Source organism: Lichenostomus cassidix, chromosome 4 (assembly GCF_008360975.1).
Source record: "Lichenostomus cassidix isolate B80296 chromosome 4, HeHo_3.0, whole genome shotgun sequence".
Lineage (NCBI taxonomy): Eukaryota > Metazoa > Chordata > Aves > Passeriformes > Meliphagidae > Lichenostomus > Lichenostomus cassidix.
This window is the reverse complement of record NC_139484.1, coordinates 22970043-22994106: the sequence shown is the minus strand read 5'-3', so window position 1 is coordinate 22994106 and position 24064 is coordinate 22970043. Positions and strand designations below refer to the sequence as shown.

At 45.5% G+C, this 24064-nt stretch overlaps 2 protein-coding genes across 7 annotated transcripts; both read right to left on the bottom strand.

Moving 5' to 3' along the window:
* Positions 1-682: 682 nt before the first annotated feature.
* LOC146438035 (placenta-specific gene 8 protein-like) lies at positions 683-4017 on the bottom strand. Of its 6 annotated transcripts, none has more exons than XM_085058284.1 (5): positions 3880-4017; positions 2135-2263; positions 1853-1977; positions 1127-1230; positions 683-864 (listed from the first exon to the last, which is right to left on the bottom strand). In XM_085058284.1, coding segments are annotated over exons 2-5 (345 nt in total). In that variant the 5' UTR covers positions 2250-2263; positions 3880-4017; the 3' UTR covers positions 683-863. The 6 variants fall into 6 exon arrangements, with proteins under 6 accessions (XP_084914410.1, XP_084914411.1, XP_084914406.1 ...); XM_085058285.1 differs by having other exon boundaries at positions 683-856; XM_085058280.1 differs by lacking the exon at positions 683-864 and having other exon boundaries at positions 1123-1230.
* A 9962-nt stretch (positions 4018-13979) lies between these two features.
* Positions 13980-21920, bottom strand: COQ2 (coenzyme Q2, polyprenyltransferase). Its single transcript, XM_085058278.1, has 7 exons — positions 21665-21920; positions 21410-21576; positions 18905-19026; positions 18601-18686; positions 17590-17723; positions 16947-17135; positions 13980-14509 (listed from the first exon to the last, which is right to left on the bottom strand). The coding sequence occupies exons 1-7, from the start codon at positions 21900-21902 to the stop codon at positions 14354-14356; spliced, it is 1092 nt and encodes a 363-aa protein (XP_084914404.1). The 5' UTR covers positions 21903-21920; the 3' UTR covers positions 13980-14353.
* Between the last annotated feature and the right edge of the window lie 2144 nt (positions 21921-24064).

Sequence of the window (24064 nt, the reverse complement as noted above, 5' to 3'; positions counted from 1 at the left end):
GGACAAAAGAATAATCATATTCTGCTCAAGGAAAGAAGCTGGGAAATATTTGTAGGGATCAAAGATCCTTTAGCATTTCTCCTGAGAGTGATGGAGTCAGAGTGGATGAAACCTCCACCTTCTGGATGGGAATGCAGGGCTCACAGCCCAGAGCAGGCAGATGGGCTCTGTAAGACCATGCAGGAAGATGACACTCTTTGTCATGGAGAGGACCTGGAAAACCCATGATGCAGCCAGGTTTTTATTGCAGGTGGGTGGGAATTCATGCTGAGGGTCCATGTCTCTGCAATATCGAGGTGAGCTGGTGCCAGGCAGCCCCAAATCCCCATGCCTTTACATTCAGAAAGGTGGCACTGGCCAGCAGCCCTGGACAGCCACCAGGGCCACCACAGCAGGGACAATGCTGGGTGGGCCTGCAGAAGTAACTTGCCTCAGGAAAACCCAGCTCTGCCCTGGAGCAATAGTCACTTTCCCATATTTTGCAACTTGGTTGAGCAACACCAACTCCTTCAATGTACTAAATACCCTTTCTGAAAACTGATCCATTAGCAAAATACTAACAAAAATATCTCTATGCAGCAGGCACAGGGAAATTGCAGCTGCACCAGGGGCTGCTGAGAGGGATGGAGCAGGAGAAGGATGGGTGTTTTCAGGTGGTGCAAGAATGACATACACACAGGTAGGAAGACAAACTCAAAACTTTATTGCTGCAGTTAAATTGCTTAAAACTCAAAACTTCATTGCTGCAGGGGAAATCAAATGCAATCAAGGCAAGCCCCATATATCGCATTTCCCAACTGTGAGTGAGGGCAGCAGTGACTCCTGCCTGCAGCAGCTCCAAGGACATAGCAAGGATGGCAGCATCTGCAACAGACAGTAGAGGAGGGTCAGGGAGTGAGGCTGTGCCTCACCACACTCTGTGTGTCCCTCCAGTCCTTCTCCCTCCACCCTGCACAAGGTTCCCACCAACATTTTGCTTCAAGACAGATCACTCTTGTCACCTGTCCATGGCCATTTCCCCACTGCAGAGAACTTTGTCTCATGTCAAGGGGTTGGCAGGAGAGGCTCTGGGAAACTGCTTGGCTGCATGTGATGGCAGCTTTATGGACCATCACCACCACCTTACCAGAATATGCCAAGCTCCCTCCTGCGGTTGATGTCTCTCTTCATTTGGCAAACGGAGCACACAGGGCACCACATGGTGACACAGCAGTCAGAGCAAATGGACCCCTGTTAGGGACAAACTGGTTAGGGACAGAGGCTTCCCAGAAACCATGTGTCAGCCAAGAAAACATTAATCACATTCCAAGACAACTACTCTTTTTTTCTTGGCTGGCTGCAGCATCCTCAGTAGCAAACCTCCCGGGCTGGCAAACCTCCAGCACAATTGAAAGGAAGGAGGGAGCCCTTTGTGCAAGCTGCAGATAGCTACTTATCTTTTGGCTTCTGACGTTCAGACTGGGAGAAAAATGCACGCAGGAACAAATAATTTGGGCAAAGTGAACTTGGGCCTCGTGATTTGCCCTTGGGATGGCACCAACTGCCTCCCCTGCAGGAAGAAACACCCTCACACATGTGCTGTCCGCCCTTCTCCCAAATCTGATTATGGATTTTTATCTCTGTAACCAACTTCACCTATTCTTAATCTGCCCACGGTTATCTCACATCCTTCCCACCTTTCAAAGCTGAAAGGGGGAAGCAGCAGCTGATGTGGACATGAATGGGGAAAAAAAGGGAGAGCAGAAAAATCACTGCTGCCCTGAGGTCATCCCATAAGTGCAGAGAGAGGGGCCTCGGGAGCACCTCATCTCTCAGGCTCACAGCAGCATGAGGGGGCAGGCTCAGCACTGACCGGGATGTTGTATCTGGTGCGGTACAGGGTCCTCATGGCCACGGTGGTCCCACACAGGCAGCACTCGTTCATGTCTCCAGCCACCTGGCATGCCAGGCAGGGGAAGCAGAACATCCCACAGCAGCCTAGCAGGGTGAGAAACACAGCACTGGCTGAGGCTCTGCCTGCCTGCCCAGAACCACTGACATCAGCAGAGCAGCTGGGAGAGCCAGGCTACATGGCTGCACAATGGCACCACTGGGCAGAGCAGCAAGGGCAAGGAAATGTTTTCTAGGCACTCACAGACACCACAGTCGGAGCAGCAGTCCATCAGCCCTGTCTGCCACGTGGCTCTAGAGACAGAGGACATGGCCCCGCCATACTGCGGCTGGATTGTCACAACAGTTGGGACAGCCATTCCCAGGTCCTCTGCTGAAAGAGACAGGAAAGAGGAAAATCAGTGAAAAACTTGTGGTCAGTCTGAACCTCCAACCAAACTGGTGGCTATCACCCTTCAGCAGGCGGCCTTTTGCCCAGCTCCCTTGCTGCCACTGGAGATGATAAAGCATAACTTACCTTTTCAAGGTTTTTGCATTTCCTGCCATTTTATCCAGCCTTCAGTGTAGCATCAGGCCACTGGTGTTCCCCACTCCACCTCATAAAAGCTTTACTAGTGCTTAGACACAGCTCATTTCCCTTGTGCTGTGCTGAGCTGAGCTGGGCTGGGCAGTGAAGCCAGGCTAAAGGGAGTGACTTGGGCATTCCAGTTGTTGGACTTGGCTTATTTTATGCAAGATGGCTTTGGCATGGGCACAGAGCATGTGGGAAGCACCTGGGGACTAATTTTCTCACTTCCTCATAGCAAAGCCAGCCTCCACACAAGAGAGATACTATAGAAAACTTGTATGTCTGGTTTCTTTATGTAGGGATTTAGAAAGGCAGAAAATCAATGTCCAAAGCCTGACACCTCTCCTGTGGTCAAAAAAGCAAGCAAACCTTGATAGCCAATAAGCCTCAGGTCTAAAATAATAATAATGATGATGATAAGAATAGCAACAAGAGCAATCCCTCTCTGCTTTTAATTCCCTGGACAAGTAAAAAAAGCACAAAACATTCTCCAGTAAAAATTCAAAGAAAGTTTGGCCTTGGGGTGAGGTTTGCTGAGATAAGATACACCGCCTGCTCACATTTGTTGACACCTTTTTTTCTATGAGCTAGGTTGGTTTGTTTCATTTCTTGGAAACAGCAGTTCGAAAAAAAGCAGACCCACCCTACAGGATGGTCAGGCTCCTCTCCCTCTTCCCCCCACGTTTGTTCTGACCTCAGGAGCCAGAACAGAAACTGAAATAGTAATGTTGGGGGAGGGGGAGAACCTTCTTTCTCCATCCTTTGGAGTAAAGCATGCTTCTCCAGAAATCCCACTCGTGGCTTCACACTCCAGCCTGCAAACCCTGCGGGAATGCAGCTTGAGGTGGTATCAGGTGTGTGTCCAGAGGGAAGTGCAACGCCTCTGCCTACCCACAGCTTCCCCCTGCCTGCCCACAGCAGTGCTACCGACATGGGGTGAATCTCTCCACACTTTTGCAAATGCACAGTGTTCTGTACACGGGGATTACTCACTTGTTTTCTCCTCTCCTGGCTGCAAACACTAATGGAGAGGTAGCAGCATGAAGCTGCTCTTGCCACCAACAGCACACCCCACTGAAAGGACAGCAAGCACACACCAGGCATCAAAAACGACAAATATCTGAGCTTCTGGCAGGACAGCCCAGTTTAAACAGAGAGTAAAGTACAGGTCAGATTCCTTCAACACATTCATACAATTCTATTAGCAGAAGAAAGCAGCAAGCAAAGGTAAACTCTCCATAATCCAGCTTTTTGCATAGACTTTTAAAAGCCCCCTTGCTTCCCCAAGTAGGATTTGCCAGTTTGCTTTATATCATGTGCTAAGCGGGAAAAAAGAAAAAAAAATCCCTACTTTGACACTGTTATCCCACTCTTCTCAGGTTACCAACTCACCAGTAGTTCTACGCTTTTAGAGGACCAACCTGGTAATCAGCCTCAGTCAGTGCAGGTTTCCTCCGCTCTCTAGCCGGGACGCTGCACAAAGAGGCTGTGGCAAAAAGGAACTCAACTTGCTCCCTCGGATGCTCTCATTGGCAGCCAGCAGTAAAAAAAGTATAATGGGTGGGAGGTAACTTGAAGGGGGAGGTCAGGAGATGTGCCCTGTCCTTAACAACCACAGACTTAACCCATGCAGAACACAGTGATTTATTTTTCCTTTTTCCAGGATTAGTTATTCTTCTTTTAAAAAAATTAAAAAGAGATTGTATGTTCATTGTCTTATTCCCTTAACTTTGCCCACATGTTGTTGCTGTTCAGGGGAGAGCAACTCTGGATGATGTACTTTCATTGGGACAGACATTTAGATTTTCATTTCTTGGAAAATACACCCCACATGGAGGCTTTCTATAAAAATTAGGCTGATTCCCGAAGTGCTTGTCACAAGCCATATAGCCCAGCCACTGTAAAATTAACTGAGCACTTAACATACACACAAAAATTCTCTTTATGAGATGCTAATATTTACAGTTTCTGTATTAATATGCCCCAAATATGTAACCACTCATCCCCTGTGCAAGTCATGACAGTTTTGGATGCACTTCCACATTTTGTAGAGAATCTGTGGCAGCAGGACAGCACTTCTTGTTTCCCAGCAGGATGCACATAGCATCCAGAGATCCCAGAGAGGGTCTGGGTGGCTGCCTTCTTAGGAGCAAGTCACGTTCAATGTGTCCCATGGGAAGTGCTGATGGTGAGTTTCCCTTCTCTCTCGCCCTCACCAAGAATGGGGAAAGGAGCTCAGGCTAAACTGCAATGTAGCAGCTTTGTCAACAGGCTGGGATTTATGGTGCTTTAAAAGAAGTCTTTTACTAGGAAGCCGTGCCTTGAAATGCCTCCCTTGGCTTCTAGCAGCTCCAAAGTTTAACTGCGGCTGTGCCTGCTTTGCAACAGGGCTGCCTGGTCACTCCCTGGCTGCATCATACACGGTTGGTGTTTTTCCTAAAAACACTGTAATAGGCGGTGGAAACTGAGGTTTGCAAAAAGTTGTAGGTCAGCAGATTCCCCTGGAAGAGGAGATGCCTGGTGTTCACCAGCTGGCTGGAGGAGGCTCATGGCCTAGGAGTCTGCTGACGAGGAGGGAAACGGGAAGGTGAAATGAAATTGGTTTTGTTAGGTGGTAAGAAGAAAAGGCTCCAGTCAGAACTTAGAGCATCTCCCAGTACCTAAAGAGGGCTACAAGTGAGCTGGAGAAGGACTTTTCACAAGCACACGTTATGAGGAGCCATTTTAGATCTGTTTTGTCTCAATACTGGCTCTCAGAGGCATGTGGGGGAAGAAGAGCACACGTGAAAGGAGGCAGCTAGAAGACGGGGGAAGCCTTGTCTCTGGGGTGATTTCACCTGTCAACACCTCACAGCAGACACTGTGCACCCCAGAGACACTCAAAGATGGGAGAAGCCTTGTCTCTGGGGTAACTCTGCCCGCCAACACCTCACAGCAGACACTGTGCACCCCAGAGACACTCAAAGATGGGAGAAGCCTTGTCTCTGGGGTAACTCTGCCTGCCAACACCTCACAGCAGACACTGTGCACCCCAGAGACACTCAAAGATGGGGGAAGCCTTGTCTCTGGGGTAACTCTGCCTGCCAACACCTCACAGCAGACACTGTGCACCCCAGAGACACTCAAAGATGGGGGAAGCCTTGTCTCTGGGGTAACTCTGCCCGCCAACACCTCACAGCACACATTGCGCACCCCAGAGAGGCTCCTCCAATGAGAAGGGCCAAGCTTTCCACCAATGAACTACGGAGAAGGCTGGACTGGACCAATGGCCTCCCGCCAGCAGAGGGGCCAGGGGGGGCAGGCGGTATAAAAACAAACTGTGTCGCAACACTCGGGATTTTCGCTTGGAGTTCGCTTGGAGTCTGCCCAGTAGCTTCGTTAGGGGAAGTTTTTTGTTTGCCATGGCTTGGCTTTGCTTTTCTTTGTGCCCTGCCCCCAACCCGGCTCTTGGCCCTCGCCCTCACTCGCCCTCGTGTCCGCCTCTCTCGCCGAGCGCTTGGCGGGACGCTGGCCCAACCTGGGTCCTGCCCGTCCCTGCCTCCACCGCCTGCCCTCCCGACCTGCCTCCGCCGCCGCAACCTTCCCCGCGACACTGCCCAGGGTTCTGCGTCTCCTCCCGGTCGCCCTCACCGCGTGTCCGCCTGTGTCCGTCGCCGCAGGAGCCGCACCTTTGGATCCGCGCCTGTCCGAGCAGTGCGCAGGCCCCGCGGCAAACAACGTGGGCGCCACACCCTCTGCCGCTGGGACGTCGACTGTGCTCTGCTGGTGGTAACGCCTGCTTTTGTCTTTGTCTCCTCTCTCGCTTCCTCCGTTCCTTTCCCATTTTCTCTCCTCCTTTTCTGTCTTTTCCAGCCCTCTTCAGTGGGGCAGCTACTTCTTTCTTTTGTTTTTCGTTCCCAATTAACGGTTCCTGATACAAAGTCTGTCTTGGTTGACTTGACTTCGTTCCTGACCATCTAATTAAAGAACTCCTTGCAGTTCCTCTCAGTGGAATGCAACACATGTAGTGACAGGGCAAGAGGGAATTGATTTTAACTAAGAGAGGCTAGGTTTAGACCAGATATTACAAATTTTTCACTGTGAGGGTCGTGAGGCACTGACAGAGCTTGCCCAGATAATTGTCGATGTCCTATGTCTGGAAGTGTTCAAGGCCAGGTTGGATGGGGCTTTGAGTAACCTGGTCTAGTGGAAAGCATCCCTGCCCACAGTGCAAGGTTTGGAACTATGTGATCTTTAGGATCTCTTTCAAACCAAGCCATTCTATGATTATTTCCAAGCAGACCATGGAAAAAATCAGCTGAAATTAATATTGACCAATTCACCATGTACTAGAGTAAATGCAATACTGATGAAGATTCAGGAGCACAGATTTAAAAAACATCTCTTAAAATCTTCATGCCTTCTCTGCAAAGAACAAAGTATGAATCATGCAGTCTATCATCGTATTTTATTGAGCAGTTGCAACCAGAAGCTAGTTTATTCCATTTTGAGCCACTCACAGGTAAATGTTCATGCCTGTTCTCTGTACCACTTAAGTCCAACCTGGTACTTCAAACACTACCACAAATGAGCAAAGCTACCTTCCCCAGCACGCTGCCTCATGCTCCTGTTCACACAAACCCTGGTGTCTCTAGTGGTGAGAGGTGTGTTTATTCACAGAGAGTCCATGTAAGCCCACTGGTGTGCAGCCTGGAGGGGCTGCCTGGCACAGGAGAGTGCATGGAAGCCTCTCTCCAAAGCTCTGGTCTCACCAGCCCTTTCCAGAGGCAGAGTAAGAGCCTCAGGGTTTCATTTCAGACGTGGAGAAGGGCTTCTGAATCAGAAACTTTGCATTTTTATAGATATCTCAGCAGGTTCAGTGGAAGGCCACGTCACTCCCAAACCTTGCTTCCTTCCCATAGTTTGAAATGGCCCAGGTGAAAGGGAAATTCCTGCAACTGGAAAAGCCACAGGAGAATGGAACTGAGCACGTTTTAGGGGAAGTTTTGAGAGCCCTTTGTAATACAGCTGAGGGTCAGCTGCATGTCTCACTGAAACTGAAGCCATTGCATTTGGTACAAGGTGAGAGCTGCTCACATGTCTGCACAGTGGAGAGGGTGTGCTTGGATGGCTGATCAAACAGAAAATGATGCTGTGTCTGGGAGGGTGCAATGCCATCTGGGCAAGGTGCCTGAACCCCCCCAGGTACCCAAACATGAGGTCCAGCACACAGTCAGGGCCAAGGGCATCACCAGCTTTGCAGGAGATCTTCGTCACAGCAGGTCAGACCTAACGGAAGAAACAGAAGTGGTTTCAAATCCCTCTGCATTGCATGCTGGCTCAGGCAATGGTTTGTCACAAGATGTTCCACAAGTCTTGTTTGAGCAAGATATGGCCTGTCATCCGGCTGAGCTTCTGTTTCCTGTGGCTCACCACCTTTTCATGCTTTCAGCAGCGCCACTCTTTGTCCAGGTCACTTAGACTTGCAAGATAACACCCTACAGGAACCAAGCTTTATCTCAGGAGCTCATAAGGTGAAAAAAAACCTAAGGTAAAAATCAACTAATCAACCCCCTTGCAAGAGACAGACCAGTCCAATAAATTTTGTAGTCTCCTGCTTCAGTGACTCCCTAACTCAAAATCACTGACTGCCTTCTGCACACAAGCAGAACTATAAGAGGGTACAAGTGCTGATCCTTCCATCTCTGTCCCTATCACCATCCCCAGACAGTGGTGGGAAGCAGGAGAACTTCAGCAGTTCAGCTGCTCTTGGGTCAGCTCCAGAGGCTTTCTGGAGTAAGCTGACCTATGGCTACCTTCCAGCTTGGACATGTGCTTTGTGCCATTTCTATGGCAGTTTTATTCCAAGCTGACTGCTTCTGCCAGAACAATGCAGGGCATGATGGACCTTCCCTTCTCCTGTTCCTTGTGTCTGGCACATATGGTGTCCTTGCTTTAACCTGATGGTGCTGCTCCCAGCATGCACAAAGAGCACCTGAGCAGATGTCTGTCTGTCTCCATCTGTATTGACAGAAGGACATCCAACACACTTTGCAACAGTATTTGACATGTGAAAAGTATTTTTTTCAATGTATTGATGTTATTTAGCAGAGTACATTGTACTGCGGATTAAAAAGGGCTTTTACTACTTCATAATAATGATGGTTTTCAAGACAGATGGGAGAAGGTACTGAGAGAGAGGGGAACCAGGAGACATGATGTGCAAGATGGGGAAGCTGTATGGCTCCACACATGCTGCATGTATATGACCACAAGTCCTCCTCAGAGGAGAGCCTTGCTTTTCCCTGGCAGTCTCATGACACAACAAGCTCACCCTGATGCAAGCTCCCCAGGTGTTTACCCTCCATTTTTCTGACTTAATGTGGCATAAATAAATCAGCACTGATAATTTGAATTCTTGAAGGCAATTTTTTGCCTCCCGCTTCCCGTCGATACTGATTTCTCAAGCAAAGCCTGAAGACAGCAGATAAAATGCTCGCCGCCTTTGCACTCCCTCCAAATGGTAGGTTTCCCTGCAGGCATATCCCAAGATCTCAGAGGACCTCTGGCAGCACAGCAGCTCACAAGAGCTGGGCTGAGAGACACAGGAAGGAGTGAGAGGACACTTTACCCCATCCTACCCACCATACAAGAAAACACAGGCTACTGGTCCCCAGGTTGTGCTGGCAGCAGTCCAGCTATGGAGAGCACATTCATCAGATAAAGACCCATCAAAGGAGGAAGTTGTAGGTACCAGAGTCCTGCGTGGGGTTGAGCAATGAGGTGTTATCACCTGTGTCAGAGACTGAACTACTTCATGCCTCAAACATTGATATAAAGTTTTGCTCATTATAACAAAAACTGTATAAAGAAGCTACAATCAGAGAAGCTTCCCTGAAGATACCTGACTGGTACTTTGGACTGAGAGTCAAACTGCTGAGATTAGATAAAGGGAAACCCTATTGTTCAGTCATCTCAGGCTGAGGGAAAGGTATTCATCCACAAGGGCCAAAGCCATCAGCTGCACTGAGAATCATCTCTGGCTGAGTATTGGGGTGGGGGAGAGCGCAGCCCACAGAAGCCAGGTTTACACAGACTTCCCCCACCAGCCGAGGCGGGGGAGAGGTTTGGGGTGCATGGTGTAACCTCTGGTCAGAGGCAATAAACACCCATCCATCCTCTGTTACACAAACTGGCCCAGCTGTGGAACCCCCAACCCCACAGGCCACATCCACGGGACTTTCACGTGAGAGGAGCTGAGGGGGAGTCACAGTCCATCACAGACCCCCCAAAGTGCTCCCCAGAGGCCTCGCACCACAGGACTGCAGGTGATGCAAACAGAGTCTGCTGCTAGAGGCTGCCCCCTCCCCCGGGGGACATGGCTGGACATTGCCCCTGGCCTGAGTGTATATTAACCCATGGCATTCTGTACTTTTCGGGGGGACCATCACCACCAAGAAGACCAGCTGGAGAGGATCAATGTGACATCATTGGGATCCACAGATGGTGATATTTTCTTTCTCCCTCTTTCTGTCCCCCCCACCTCTTTTCCTACTCCTCCTTTTCTCCCTTTTCCTCTCACTCTCTCATATTTTCTATCAAATAAAGCCCATACTATTGACTGGCATATGGTCTCATTTGCACTTTAACTCGGGCAGAGGTATTTCCAAAGAACCTTAATAATTGCATCATAACAACCTATCGCCTGGGAGACAAGGCACTCACTGCACACCTTCAGCCTGCCCTTTACCCAGCCAAGAGCAAGCTGAACCCCACCAGCTCCATGGACACCCCGTGCTTTCACAGCCTTGGCTTTCTGCCCTGGGTTTTCCTCCCAAGGAGGAGAGGTGGGAAACTCCCACCTCTAATATAACAGATACCGTCAGAGTGACACTTTACTATGGTCTGCCAAATCCTTCTTTTATCGCCTTGCTGCACCCACTGTGCGGTGTCATGCACACGGAAGTGCAGGGAAAAAAATGATTGTGCCAACTCTTAAGCAAATAAATTCAAGGTGCCTTCCCATAAGGAAAGCTGAAGTAAAGCACAACAATAATGCAAGTTATGGTGTACATGAAGTCTGTGCTTTTATATTTTATTTATAATTATATCTATTCCATGAAAAAATGGTTAATAGCATGACAGCATTTGGGGGAAAATAAGCTTTGATGAAGCTGAAAATCTCTTTGACAAATATTTGGCTGTGCTGCAGCATGGCAGGCAACACAAAATGCACACAGGTTTTTCTCCTAAGCAGCCACCTTCTTCAAAGCAGTCCCCTGGTGCTATGCATGTGCTGCCGCTTGCAAGGTTAACTTGGAGATAAATTTATTTCCCTTCAATATAGAATTTTCAAAACACTTGATTTGGAAAAGACCTCTAAGATCATTGAGTCCAGCCATTAATCCAGCACTGCCATGTTCACTACTAAACCATGTCCCTAAGTGCCACATTCTCTCACCTTTTGAGCATTTCCAGGGATGGTGATTCCACCGATTCCCTGAGCAGCTTGTTCCAATATGAGACCACCATTTTTCTTAATATCCAGTCTAAACCTCCCCTGGTGTAACTTAACACTGTTTCCTCTCCTCCTGTCACTTGTTACCTGGGAGATAAGACCAACTCCCACCTGGCCACAAGCTCCTTTCAGGGCATTGTAGAGAGTGAGATACTTTTCATTCAAGCTGAACTCTGAATGCTTTGACTTCATTGCAGGAAAAAAATAAGGTCCTGTGGAATGGGCATGCCACTGCTTTCCCCCACTGCCTGCACAGCCTGTTGCAAGCTTGGTTGTGTTCTTTATGCATTTGATAAGACTTATTTCATACAAGGTGTATTTAATTGTTACTGTACCTGCAGACAAGAAGCTCGGCAAAACTCTTTTGTAGGTTTAAGTACTTTGGGGCAGGTTTTTGTTTTTGCTTTGCATTAAGATGGGAATTTCCGCTCCAGAAATTACAGCTGTATTGTTAGAAGCTTTGAACTTGGCGTGAGCACTGTTCTTTTGTTGTTGGTTTTGTTTCAGTTTCTTTTAAGTGTATTAGACCTCTTTCTGCTTAGGTCAGGCAAAATCACTTGTGTACAGCTGCCTGGAAGTGTTGTTTTTTGGTGTTTTTTTTAAACAGCACCACCCAGGAAAAGGAAAGTTCTGTAAAACCGATTAAGTTTTTTGCAATTTTCTTTGTAATTCTGGTACTGCATCTAGGACACTATTAAAATTGCTCTGGCCTTTTGCCTCCATCACAAAGTACAGGGAGGCACTGCAGGAAAATAAAAGTTACGTCTTCAGTATACCAGGAGCCTTCAGCTAGTACCTGGACCTCACATTATCCATGGCCAGTTAACATCCACATTTTTTCTTGGCAGCTTTCTACTGAAGTTCTAACAGAGCCTCTCTCCTGGTATTTGCACAGTGAAGTGTTTAGAAATCAATTAATGGCCCTCTCCTAGCTTTTGCAAAAATGGAAATAAAAAAACTGTGTCTTTTTTTTTTTTCCAGGTCATGTCACCAGTGGCTGGCGGGAGGCCTGACCTACTGCCCTGGTGTTGCCAGACTCCCTGGCAGCCAGGCTGGTGGGGATGGGCACTGGAGCTGTTTGCACAGCACTGCTTCTGCAGCACATCCTTGGGAATAGAGGGAGGGAAAAACCTGACCCCCTCGCACTAATAACATCGTATTTATCAAGAAATACAAATAGGAGAATCCAAGCACAGTTTGCCTTGGCTGACCCTCCTCTGGCAAGTCTTTTCCCTGGGAAAGGGGAGTGTGACAACTCTCGTGTGCTACTGAGCTCAGCAGGCTTCTGATCCAGCCCCGCCCTGCAGGGCTTCCAGTGCCTTGGCAACCTCTCCCTTCACCCCAGCAGGAGCAGCACCCTTACTTCTATAGGACTAATCCTGGACAAATAGCTGCTTTGATACACCCTTCTACAAATACAACAGGCTCACACTCAAGGAAGGGCTGGTGCTGGTGTTACAGAGCTTTCTGTTTCACTGAGCAACTGGCAGTGTTTCAGTTTGCCATTGTTAGACACAGTTGACCTTCCTACTGCCTGGAAAAAACATTTGTTATCTCAAAATCCTGTGGTGGAATACTTGGAAAAGAAAGGGGAGGAGAAAGGCAAAGTTTGATAGCGGAGAAGAAACTTTCAGAGGACATTGTCTATTTGTGCAAAAGCACACTAAAAAAAAAAAAAAAAAGATGATGCTTAGGTGTATTTGAAAACTTCTTAAGAAACTGTATCTAAATACAGCAGAGAGTGTCTCTGAAGATCTGGAATAGAATAGCTTGCGAATGAAGGTAGGAGATGCACATATATCTGCCAGCAGATCCAAACAGGAAGGTTTTAGCCAGGAAGCAGCTCAGCTTTTATCTCTTTTGCACTTAAAAATTATTCCTTTCCATTTAATAATCATAAAATGCTCACACAGTTAACACCCCTGGTACTAGTCTGGAATCTAAACCTTTCTCAAGTTTTCAGGCAAGGAACCTAAAATACAGCTATGTCTTACCTATGTAAAATTGGTTTTTGAGATGAATTTAGAAAAGTCCCACAGAAAATATTAAATGATTTTCAAGTTTAGGATATGAGGACTCTTTAGAAATTTAATTTTTACTTTATTTAGCTACACCTTCTTCTTCCTCTCATTGCAAGACAAACACTTGAGACAAGCAGCCTTTGGAAAGAGAACAGCAGAAGGTTCAAAAGCACTACAAAATATGAACTCTTGCCAAATATAAGCTACTTTAAAACACTTCAATATGTTTTAAAAAAAGATTAATAACTTTTTCCACCTCTCTAAAGAAATACTACTAGTATTAACAAACTGATTCATACTAATTATATCACATGACTTTTTAATTACTAGTAAATGGCTAATAAACAATGTTCAACGTGAAGTTGGATGCATCAAATTCTCCCTTTCCAAAATGCAGCTATGTCATCTAATTGATCAAAAGCTCATTGTTTTTCATTGTAAACTGCTTTCCTTCAACTTAATACTTCCTCCACCACAAAAATATAAACCCTATTTAAGAACAACTTCTGTGTAAGGGCCATTAAGTTAACCTGCGCTTGCTATTTTTATTGTTTCTAGGCATCCCCCTAGAAACAAATTTTTACTGTAAGACTACAAATAAAACCAGAAGGCATAAGTCAAAACAAGTGGAATTAAAAAATAAAAATAAAACCATGTCAACAATTTGCATCATGAATTTGTAGCTCAGGGTCAACCACTGGTCACACACACTTGGCAACAGCTCTGGGGTGCACTGCTTTTGAGTCCTTAGTATGTGCTCAAATCACTCTTGACAAACAAGCTCAGCTCACTCTGTGCAGTCAACTCTGCAGAAGCCTGTCCTTTTCACATGGAAAGCACCTGGTGCAGTGATCACAGCAAGAGCAAAAGCTCTTCTTAAACACTTCTCTATTGACTCCTTATTGTGCACCTCACACTCAGGATAACAATAGTTACTGCAATTCTTTCATGCAGCAATCTCCAACTCAAATTGAAAACTCTCTTTGTAATAAACCAGACCATCAAACATGTACAGCCAGGTTTTATTTACATCTAGAAATCATTTTGCATTTTTACAAATGCTGCCACCAAGAGACACCTGCTTCATATAAAATCCTGGGTTTACAGCCTCCAGAGCTTGACAGAAGTTTGCTGGTACTACACAGGACCAGCAGAGCAGCTTCACTTACAGCAGCTTCTATGCAGACTAAAATTATTCACAGATAACCAAAACTTCCACTGTAGGACCATCTCAATTGCATGATTGCAGAAACAAGAATGTCTTCACCAACTTTTATACATAAACAATATAAAGCAGCTATACTTACATTAAAGGTCATTTCCTTCTTACAATACTTACATCTTAGTTAGACTAAAATATCAGTATAGTGATTTCAACTATCTGTTTTCTAAAGGCTCTTCTACATTTTTTAAGTCTTTTCGTTTCCACAGATTTCCAAGCACAATCCCTATGAAGAGCAGAATTCCTACAGTACGATTTGAAGCAAATTTCTTCCAACAGTCTTCAGGCTTGTCTATGTCCACAGTGTAAATCTGCAAAAGCACAGTATAACATTACAGGATTATTATTCTACTGACTCATAAATATCTGACACATCACAAAATGGTTTGCAACTTAAAAAAATCATTCTTAAATTCTAAAGTCTGCCCTTACCTCCACAAGAAACAGGATTACTCTGTGCTTAAAAAAGTTTTTGCATAAGTGGCATCTGTGTTCGACAGATTTGTTCAACATACAGCAGAAAAGTCAAGGATCACTTATGAACATGATTCCCAGTCCATCTCAATGAAAAACTATATAAAACAGCCTGGCTACTGGTGTGCCTGGTTTGATATTTAAAAGTGCAAAAATGGGCATGTAAGTAAGTCTCTTTGAGATTTTACTCAGTACATTGCCACCTAATTCTTCAAAGTAACTTAAAATAAAAACAAGGCCCCCAGAAGACGCATCTCTGCTGCAAGGTTTGTTCCATGTTTCAGTAGAGATAAGGCACTGGAGAGCCAGCAGTGAACCAGGTTAACTGGAAGGCATGGGAAGTGCCAGGCCCTGCCTTGCCTCACAGGCTGGTTCAGTCCTGTTGCTCTTGGCCATGTTCATTCAATTCACTTCCAAACAGGAACCAGGACATCTGCAACGGCAGCCAGAAGCAAGGCTTGGCTTAACCAGCATGGCAGCTCTCTGCTGTGAATCACAGCTAAAAGCAAAAAAAACCCCAAAAAACCCCACATGGTATAGCAAGAGCAAAGTTACTGAAAAATATTCCCAAAACCCAAATTTGGTACAAAAGGCTTGATGATAACAAGAGGAAATGTTGAGCAAAATGAGTGAAAGGACTGATAGAGAAGGAAGCCCTAAGACCTCAAACCTTGTACTTCAGCCTTTGAAAAAGTTAAAGTTTTCAATTCAAAGAAGTGAAACCTTTCCCATGAAGCCTGCTTCATTTGTGGTTGTACAGAGAAATCAGCATTGGCTCCTGATCAAATAATCAATAATATTCTTTATAGGCTTCTAAGATATGATGTGATTCACACCCTTAATAACATGTCAGTCTCTCAGACACTGGGAATTTGAAGCATTGAACTCACAAACTCAACGGCAGCCAAGCCATTCTTTCAGAAACACATGCAAAATAAAAGATGTTATTTTTCTATTGCCACACTTTTTGAGAGGGATATAACTTCACATCATCATGACCCAATTCCTCTGCCTCAGGCAAAAATTCAGTGAATTAAGGAAATCCTGGAAATCCTGGCCCTCGAGCATCTTACTCAGCTTTCTAAACTCAGTAAAGCACACGATCAGAAATCTTGAACAAGAAGATAAGCATGAACATTTTTAAGCAGGACTAATATTAAAATAATCACCAAAAAAGAAGCTACTCTGTGGTACACAGAACAGTTCTGTTCTTGTGATTTTGGCAATCCATGCAATTGTTAATTCTCCATCACTTACACTCATTAGGTCTGCATCCTCACCATAATCCTTAAAAGTGGTTTCCATTTGTGCCAAAACTACAAGGCAAAGCCTCTCTAACAATACAAACTGTAAATGACCATGCAGTGAATGTAGTTTTCTTTCCCTCATGCATTTCCAAACACAGTCACTATGAGAACAGTGGCTGAGTGCTAGACTACATCACCACAAGAATTCTCTTACTCAGAAATACGTTTAATATCCATTACCTGCACGAGCTCCACCCATTAAAATGTAACATATGACCAACATGCTTTATAAAGTTCCACATTACCACCAATGTAACTGCTCAGACTGGCAATGGTTTTACTACTTGCAATGCACAAACCCCTGCCATCACTTATCTATCAAGACCAGCAATTCATTTTTGAATAGACTGACTTATTACTTACTACAAGACTGTGAAATGCAGTTGTTAGGATTCAGAAAGAACAAGGTACCAAGATCCTATCTGCATCCTTTATTGACAGAGCTAGTTTCTTTCTTTCTGTTATTCATTAAAATTTCTAAACTACTGCAACTACAAGACTGAACTGGATTGTTCTCTGCTATAAAAAGAACTTGGAACTGTCAATTCACATAAAATTATAATATTAACATCTGCTATTATATGTGCCAGACACTGCAAGAACTGAATCAGAACAGTCAACACCACAGTATTTTGCAGCATATTGAGGTGGATCTAGCAGCAGCTGCTGCTGGGAGTGAGGAGAAAACCTGTTTCTTGAGATCACAGTTTAATGTGTGGCACTTCTTTTGGTTAGGAACAGACTGAAACCCAGTGCTCCACTGTTTGTGGTCAGGACTGAAGGTCTCTTCAACCAAAGGGTCTGCAGAAGGTATTTAAGAGAAGCAAGCTTACTGTCAGAAGACCTCAGTTCTCTTTACAAGAAAGTGTTCTTCATGGGTAGCACATGAATTGATGTGGGTTAAAAAGTGCTCTGATTTCTTACTAAGAACTTCCACATGGAAAAAGTATAAATAAATCCATCAAACCTGGTGTGCCAGGTGAGCCCCTACGGCAGCCACAGCCGAGTAATATGGGAAGGTTTGGTTGCAATTCATCCCTGCCACGCACAAACTCAGCAGCATGGCCAGGCTGAAGCCACTGAGCCACTGCTTTGTGTCCTCCTTGAACTGCAGTGCAGTTGACTTCACACCGATCATGATGTCGTCCCTCTTATCCTGGAATAAGAGGATGAATTACCAGAAAATCCATAATCCAACACCACTTCCTAAGGAAAATAAAAAGGGGAGACTTGCTTAAATTTCCAATGCTTCTTATTAGGAACCCAATTTAAGGGCAGTTGTAGGTTCCACATTAAAATTTAAACTAGAAGGTTGGTCTTAGGGCTGCCTTAGCAGCCAAGAGTTAATACCAATGTCAAAGTCATTTACACAATGCAAATGCAATAAGAGCACAAAGGGCATTTGACTTCCGTCTTTCCACCTGATATGCAAAACCTTGGCAAACAGCAATAAAACATTGAGGGGCTGGGATTTCTTTGGTTCTGTTTTAGCTCAGCTGAATGTGAAGAACTGCAAGAGGTTAGTTCTGTTGCTTGACAACAAATTTGTAAATGAAACACACAAACTTGTGTGTACAAACACAGGTATCTGAAATGTCTCTGATTATCACCTGATGTGCATAAATGGTGTCATACACCAGGGTCCACATGACACCAGCAAAGTACAAGGGCAAACACACAGACCAATCACACGACCCTCTGATGGCAGACCAGCCAAGAAGGGCTCCCCAGTTAAATGTAAGTCCTAAAAACATAAGGAGAATTAAAAAAAAAGAAAAAAGTTAGAAGAATGGCAGCAGCAATTAAATATTATCTGTTTGAGAGTGTGTCATATCAGCAGCTTTTTGCACAATACCAACATCTCTATTTTTCTACCATTTATTTTCAGACAGGTTATAATTATAAGTATTTTGACATTAAATACTCTGGGCATACATGGAAAAATACATATGCCACACATTTTCCCCTAATTTGAATTTTGCTTCATTAATGTAGGGAAACATTTGCACAGAACTATTCCAGAATATTTAAACAACAGGCCTGAATGTAAAATGCTGAGATGTCAGTGTAACAAAAGATGTCAGCATAACTGGCTGCAAAACAGTACATGGCAGCCAACTATGGTACTTCTAGGCTGAAAATGACAGTTTTGGTAAAAAACTCCGAAGACAGCTAGAACGTGAAAGCAAATATACACATGTGTGTTTTAGTAGCTCAGCCTAAAATACAAGCACCATCAGTATCTGTTCAGGAGTTATTTCAGAGGCTGAAGACTGAAATACAGGACAAATCTGTATTTATGAAAGGTTTTGAAATAACCCCAAAACTATATCTCACTTTCAAATGACAAATATTGAGTTCCTCCCTACTTTTCTTCCTCCTATCACTCTATCAAAACAAGGAGCTGATTTCTGACCAAAAAAACCCACAAAGCCACACATCAACTCCGATGCCTGTTATAAATTAAGAAGCACATGGCACAACAGAGCTTTATCTATAAGGTATTTCTATTTTAATATAAAGTTATAAAAAATCAGATTGCTAAAGCTCAAATACTAATTTGTAAAATATCCCAAAAACTACAGCTGAAATAAAAAGTAGTAAAAATATTTCCATCTCACCCAAAACTAGCTGTGGCCAGTATGTTATTCTCTTCATCAGAGGGTAGGTGATCACAAGGGACAAAGAGGCTGCTCCCAGAATGATACTGTAAAAAGTACCAAGAGGATTATTGTTTGCCAGGCTAAAGATCAGTAGATGTAGTGCAGCATTATAGGAGCTGTACATGGTACTGAACTAATTCTTTTACCTTCAAATACAATTCCATTACTAATAACCTCCTCCTTCTGCCCCCAACACCTTTTCTGTGCTTAACCCAGGACCCAGAATCATACAGTAAAAACCAAAAGATAACTCCTACATCACCTGTAGTAGTTCAGACACAGAAGCACACAGAGTGCCAGGCTGAGCTGTCCCCCGAGGAAAACCAGGGATTGAAAAGTGGAGATATCTCCAGCTGCCAGGGGTCTACTTGCTGTCCTTGCAACCTAAAAAATGGAAATAATATTACCACCAGGTACATCTGTAACTGATGATAGGCAATTTACAAGGTTTGTTTCCTATTTTCTGGGGAGAAATGAAAGGGGCCTAATTCTGTTGTTGAAACTTCCATTTCCCTCTAATGGCATTTTCAGACTCTGGTCCCATTGTTCTGGAGTTAATAGCTGTGAAAAGACAATTAATTTAAACCTAGCTGGGATACAGCGTAGTTTAGAAACTCTGTCTGGAACAAGAAATCATACAAGATAAACTGAAGAAAGAAATAGGTATCAGAAAAAGTTAAATGAATGGCGAGTTACTTGTCAAAAGTGACCAATGCCAAAAAAGTCCCAAATGACTGAAATTCACCTCAACATGAGGAAGAACTTCTTTTCACTGAGGGTGGCAGAGCCCTGGAACAGCTGCTCAGGGAGGTCATGGAGTCTCCCTCTCTGGGGACATTCCAAACCCACCTGGACCTGTTCCTGTGTCACCTGCTCCAGGTGTCCCTCCTGTGGCAAGGGGTTGGAGTGGATGATCCCCAGAGGTGCCTTTCAACCCTAACAATTCTGTGAAATTGTGCATGATGATGAGAACAGTGTCAAGTCTATTCAAAGAGGTTCAAAAGCCAACTTTCTACAGAATATTATATATGTATAAAGTGTCTTGCATATGCTTCAATAATGTGTATTTAAATAAACTCTTTTAGCCTGTTCTCCTCCCCACTATCAGGTTATGTTAAATATCAAATACTGCTTTTGCAGTTTAAACACACACTGAACATATCTGTGACCAATTCCACTGCACAGTGCAACCAAATGTGGGATGTTTCACTTACAGAAAACATCTCCCAAATAATCAAAAACACAAAATCTAAACCCCAAACCACCATCACCTACACCAGCCAACATCCTGCTGTTGATGTGGTCTCTATGGCACTGGTGTTGAAGGCAGCCTTTTAAGGTACCCCAGAAAAAGTTCTGAAGACAATTTTTAAAACTTTTCATCTAACCTCATCACAAAAAACATTAATTAAATAATTATATTGAAATTCTAACTTATCACAGCCCCCCATCAAATCTGTTTAGCATATGTAGTTGTTTACACTTTCCAAGCCTTAAACATCCAAAGCTGCCACAAACCCCATTCTGATTCCCTGCCTTCCCAACAGCACAAATACAGCAGTGCTGTAGTAAGAACTTCACATATTGGATTGGCTCATTTTCCTGTGTCTTGCAGGGCCGAAACTCAAACACCAAAACCAGAGGAGCAATATAGGAACAGAAAACAGGACAAGCAAATAGTGACCATCCCCGCCAAGCCTGCACCTGTGCATGTTTCAAAATCTGACACTGGGCACTGCCTTTTGCTTATTTCCCTCTTCTAAACAAATGGGAGATGATAAATGAAAAACAAAACATAATAGAAAGGGATTAACTCAGGGCTGGGCATGACACCCTAAACAGCCAAAATTAACAATACAACAGTACAAGGAAACACTGCTCCTAAAATGAAAAAAAATTGCCATTCTTGGGTAGATTGTAACTAGCAAGTGTAGGAAAAAAGTTTTACTTGTTTTGCTCTGTCATGCAAAACATCATTGAGAAATAAACTTGTTCAGGTACTACCTACAGGTGACAACAGCATGTATTTTATCTTACACAGAAGTGATACTCTAGAAGATTTATTGCAGAACTGGACAGGGAAATGTTGTACAAAATAAAATAATTTCTACTATTTTAGGAGGAAACATAGACAAATTAATTGTGTGCATCTCAGAAACATGGAGGAATTCCTGAACCTAGAACCTGCACTCAGCAAGGAATCACTGGTGATGTTCATGTAGTTCAGTGCCTTCAAGACCCTTGGTGCGTGGCTAAGAAAAAATAGCATCAGTTAGGTGGAGCATCCCTCTCTGGAGACATTCCAAATCTACTTGGATGCATTCCTGTGTAATCACCTGCTCTAGGTGAGTTTGCCTTGGCAAGGAGGTTGAACCAGATAATCTCCCGAGGTCCCTTCCAACCCTGAGAATTCTGCTGATTCTGTGATGATGGAGATGTGTGGGCACGTGCTTGGGTCACTGAATCACAGACTGGCTTGGGCTGGAAGGGACCCTGAGGATCACCTCGTTCCAACCCTTGTGCAGTGGGCAGACATACTTTTTACTAGACCAGGTTGCTCAGAGCACCATCCAACTTGGCCTTGAACACGTCCAGGGATGGGGCATCTCAAACGTCTCTGGGCAACCTGCTCCAATGCCTGACTACCCTCACTGTGAAGAATTTCTTCCTAATATCTAACCTAAACCGACTCTTCCAGTGTGAAGCCATTCCCCCTTGTCCTGTCACTGCATGCTCGTGTCCACAGCCTTGCCCCATGGCTCTCTACCTGTCTGTCATAGTCGCGGTCCCACATGTCATTGATGGTGCAGCCGGCCCCCCGCATGAGCACGGCTCCCGCGCCGAACAGCGACAGCATGCGCCAGTCCGGGAGGCAGCCGGGCGCGGCCGCCAGCCCGATGCTCCAGGTGCACGGCAGGTACAGCAGCCACGTCCCTGCGTGGAGACAAAACCCGCGGGCGGGCTCAGCGGGGAGCGGGAGGCCGAGGGGCGGACGGGGCCCGACCCTCCCCGCCGCGCTCACCGGCGGGCTGGTGCAGCCGCATGAGCCGCAGGTAGGGCTGCAGCGGGGCCGGCGCGGCGCGCACCAGCTCGGCCGCCGAGAAACTGCGCGGCCCCGGGAGCGCGGCGGGGCGGCGGAGCAGCAGCGGCGGCGCGGCAGCGGCGGCGGCGGCGAGGGGCGGGCGGGCGGCGCGGAGCCCGGCGGTGCCCCGGAGCCGGCCGGCGCCCCGGCACAGCCCCGCCAGCAGCGCCGCCGCCATCTTGGCAGCCCGGCAGCCGGCGGCACGGGGTCACGCGGCCCTGCGCATGCGCGGCGCCCTCAGCCGACCCGCGCCGGGGCTGAGGGGACCATGGGTTCGAGTCCGGGTGTCGCCAGTGAAATCCTCGTCCGCTAAACATAACGTGATCGTTCTTAACACACGTGCCATCTCCCAAACCTCTCCCCACTGTAAGTAACTAACAAAAAAAAAAATCAGATTTCCCATGTGGCCTTTGTATCTCCTATCCTCGCTCCCTCAGTTCTCCCGCCGCCTGCGTGAGGGACTGAGATGCTGAGGGTTACTGACGAACAATCGGCGAGCTGCGAAAGCGGCGCCGGGCGCTTGGCTGAGGCCGGGTTTGCACCCCCGAGCCGGAGCGAGGAGCAGAGCTTTGAGGTGTGCGGTGGGAAACCTCAGATGTGCCTAAGAACAGCCCAGGCCGCCACAACAAACCCACCTTTGCTTAGCGACAGGGGAGTACCTGGGCATTCCCACCTGACCCAGATTGCATTTTAGCCCATTGAACTGCAGGTCTCAGGGGCTTCCCCATCCCTGATGGATCAACACTGCCACCATCACACATCGAAACTACATCAGTCAGGTCTCATTGCTGGGTCCACAGGTGGTGATATCTGTGCAGAAAAATCCACAGCACCAGAGGTTTATGCCCAGAAAGGAGACAGAGGAGTCCTGTAGCTTTATTCTAATAAAGGGAGAGGCCATGGGGCATTCCACTGGGGTCTCTCAAGTTGTTGTAGGATGCAGCCTCCTTTTAATCCAATTTTCCCAGCCATGTCACCCTTTTCCTTCCTCCATTGACTGAGGTACTTGAGAGGTACAGGCTTCCCGAATCGCCTAATATATATCCCCTTCTAATATGTCTTTGTCTTTGTATCTCTCTTCTTTTCCTCTAAGTCCAGGAATTAAACACGGCCTTGGATGAGCAACAGTCTGTGTCAATTAGAAACATTCCTGTGAAATTAACGTTTCCTCCCATTGCTTCTTTCGCCTATCAGTATCTGGCTTTTTCTACAGGCAGACTCACAGTTTGTTTGTAAAGATACATTCTCATTCCTTTCATATCTTTCCTCTCCACTATCTTGTCCTTTCGCTGCCTTATATATTTTTCTTAAATGAAATCTTTATACTTTTATATTGTTATATTTCTATAGATAATAACCGAAACGGCTGCATATCTCCTTTCCATCATTCTTAAACTAAACCTGCTGTATGTGCATAAACACCTGTCATTCAGGGCCATTTCACTCTAACCTGCCCCAAGGGACCCATGAACAAGAACCTCAGTTACCTCACCTTCAGGGGCTGGTCGTAACACCAATTTATGGATTATTGCACAAACCAGAGAGCAGAGGACAGAGCCATGAACCCTTTGACTTGCATGGCATGGTTTCAGTGTCTAAATTTCCCTGGATCTGCTGCTGAAAGATTCCTTAGGGAATTCATTGTCACTGTCGAGTATAATTTTTTTGCGTTACACACTTTCTTCAGCTTGAATAACTTACACACTGGCAGAAAACAATGGAAACCATTTTGAACTTTAATCTCCCAAAATGCTGACTAGCAGGAGGAAGTGAAATATTAATGTGGTGGTGAAGTGACCTTGATATTTGGCCATTTATTGTTTTAATGACCAGCAGTCCACAGCAGTAAAATGATTTGCACAGGACCATAAAAGAAATAGTTGCTCAACTCTGATGAAGAGTAACTAATAATCTAGGCTCCATTTCATGTTGACAAGGTCATAAAGGGCTTTATTCAGATACAGACAAGTGCCTGAGGTGTGTTTGAATAGGGAGTCCTGACAATGAATGGCCACAGCATCTCTGCCTGCTGTGTCCATAGGAGCATAGGTGCTCTGATTGTCACCAGGTGGATGGTCCTCTATAGACACTGTTTTGGGATTTTTTTATGTGTGATGTGGTGAGGAACCCTGGACTGTCTGCAGAAAATTTTTAAGGAGCTTGGGGAAGTAAAGCAGAAAAGTAAACTTACTGCCCCTGTATTTATATTTATAATAAAGTGGGCTGGCCCTTCATTGAAAAGTAATCTGGGGAATTGTTAATTTCTGACTTTGAAAAACCACCAAAAGCATTAAGGCCCTACCATCTTGTTTGGCTCAAATCTGAGCTGATGGTCAAAAT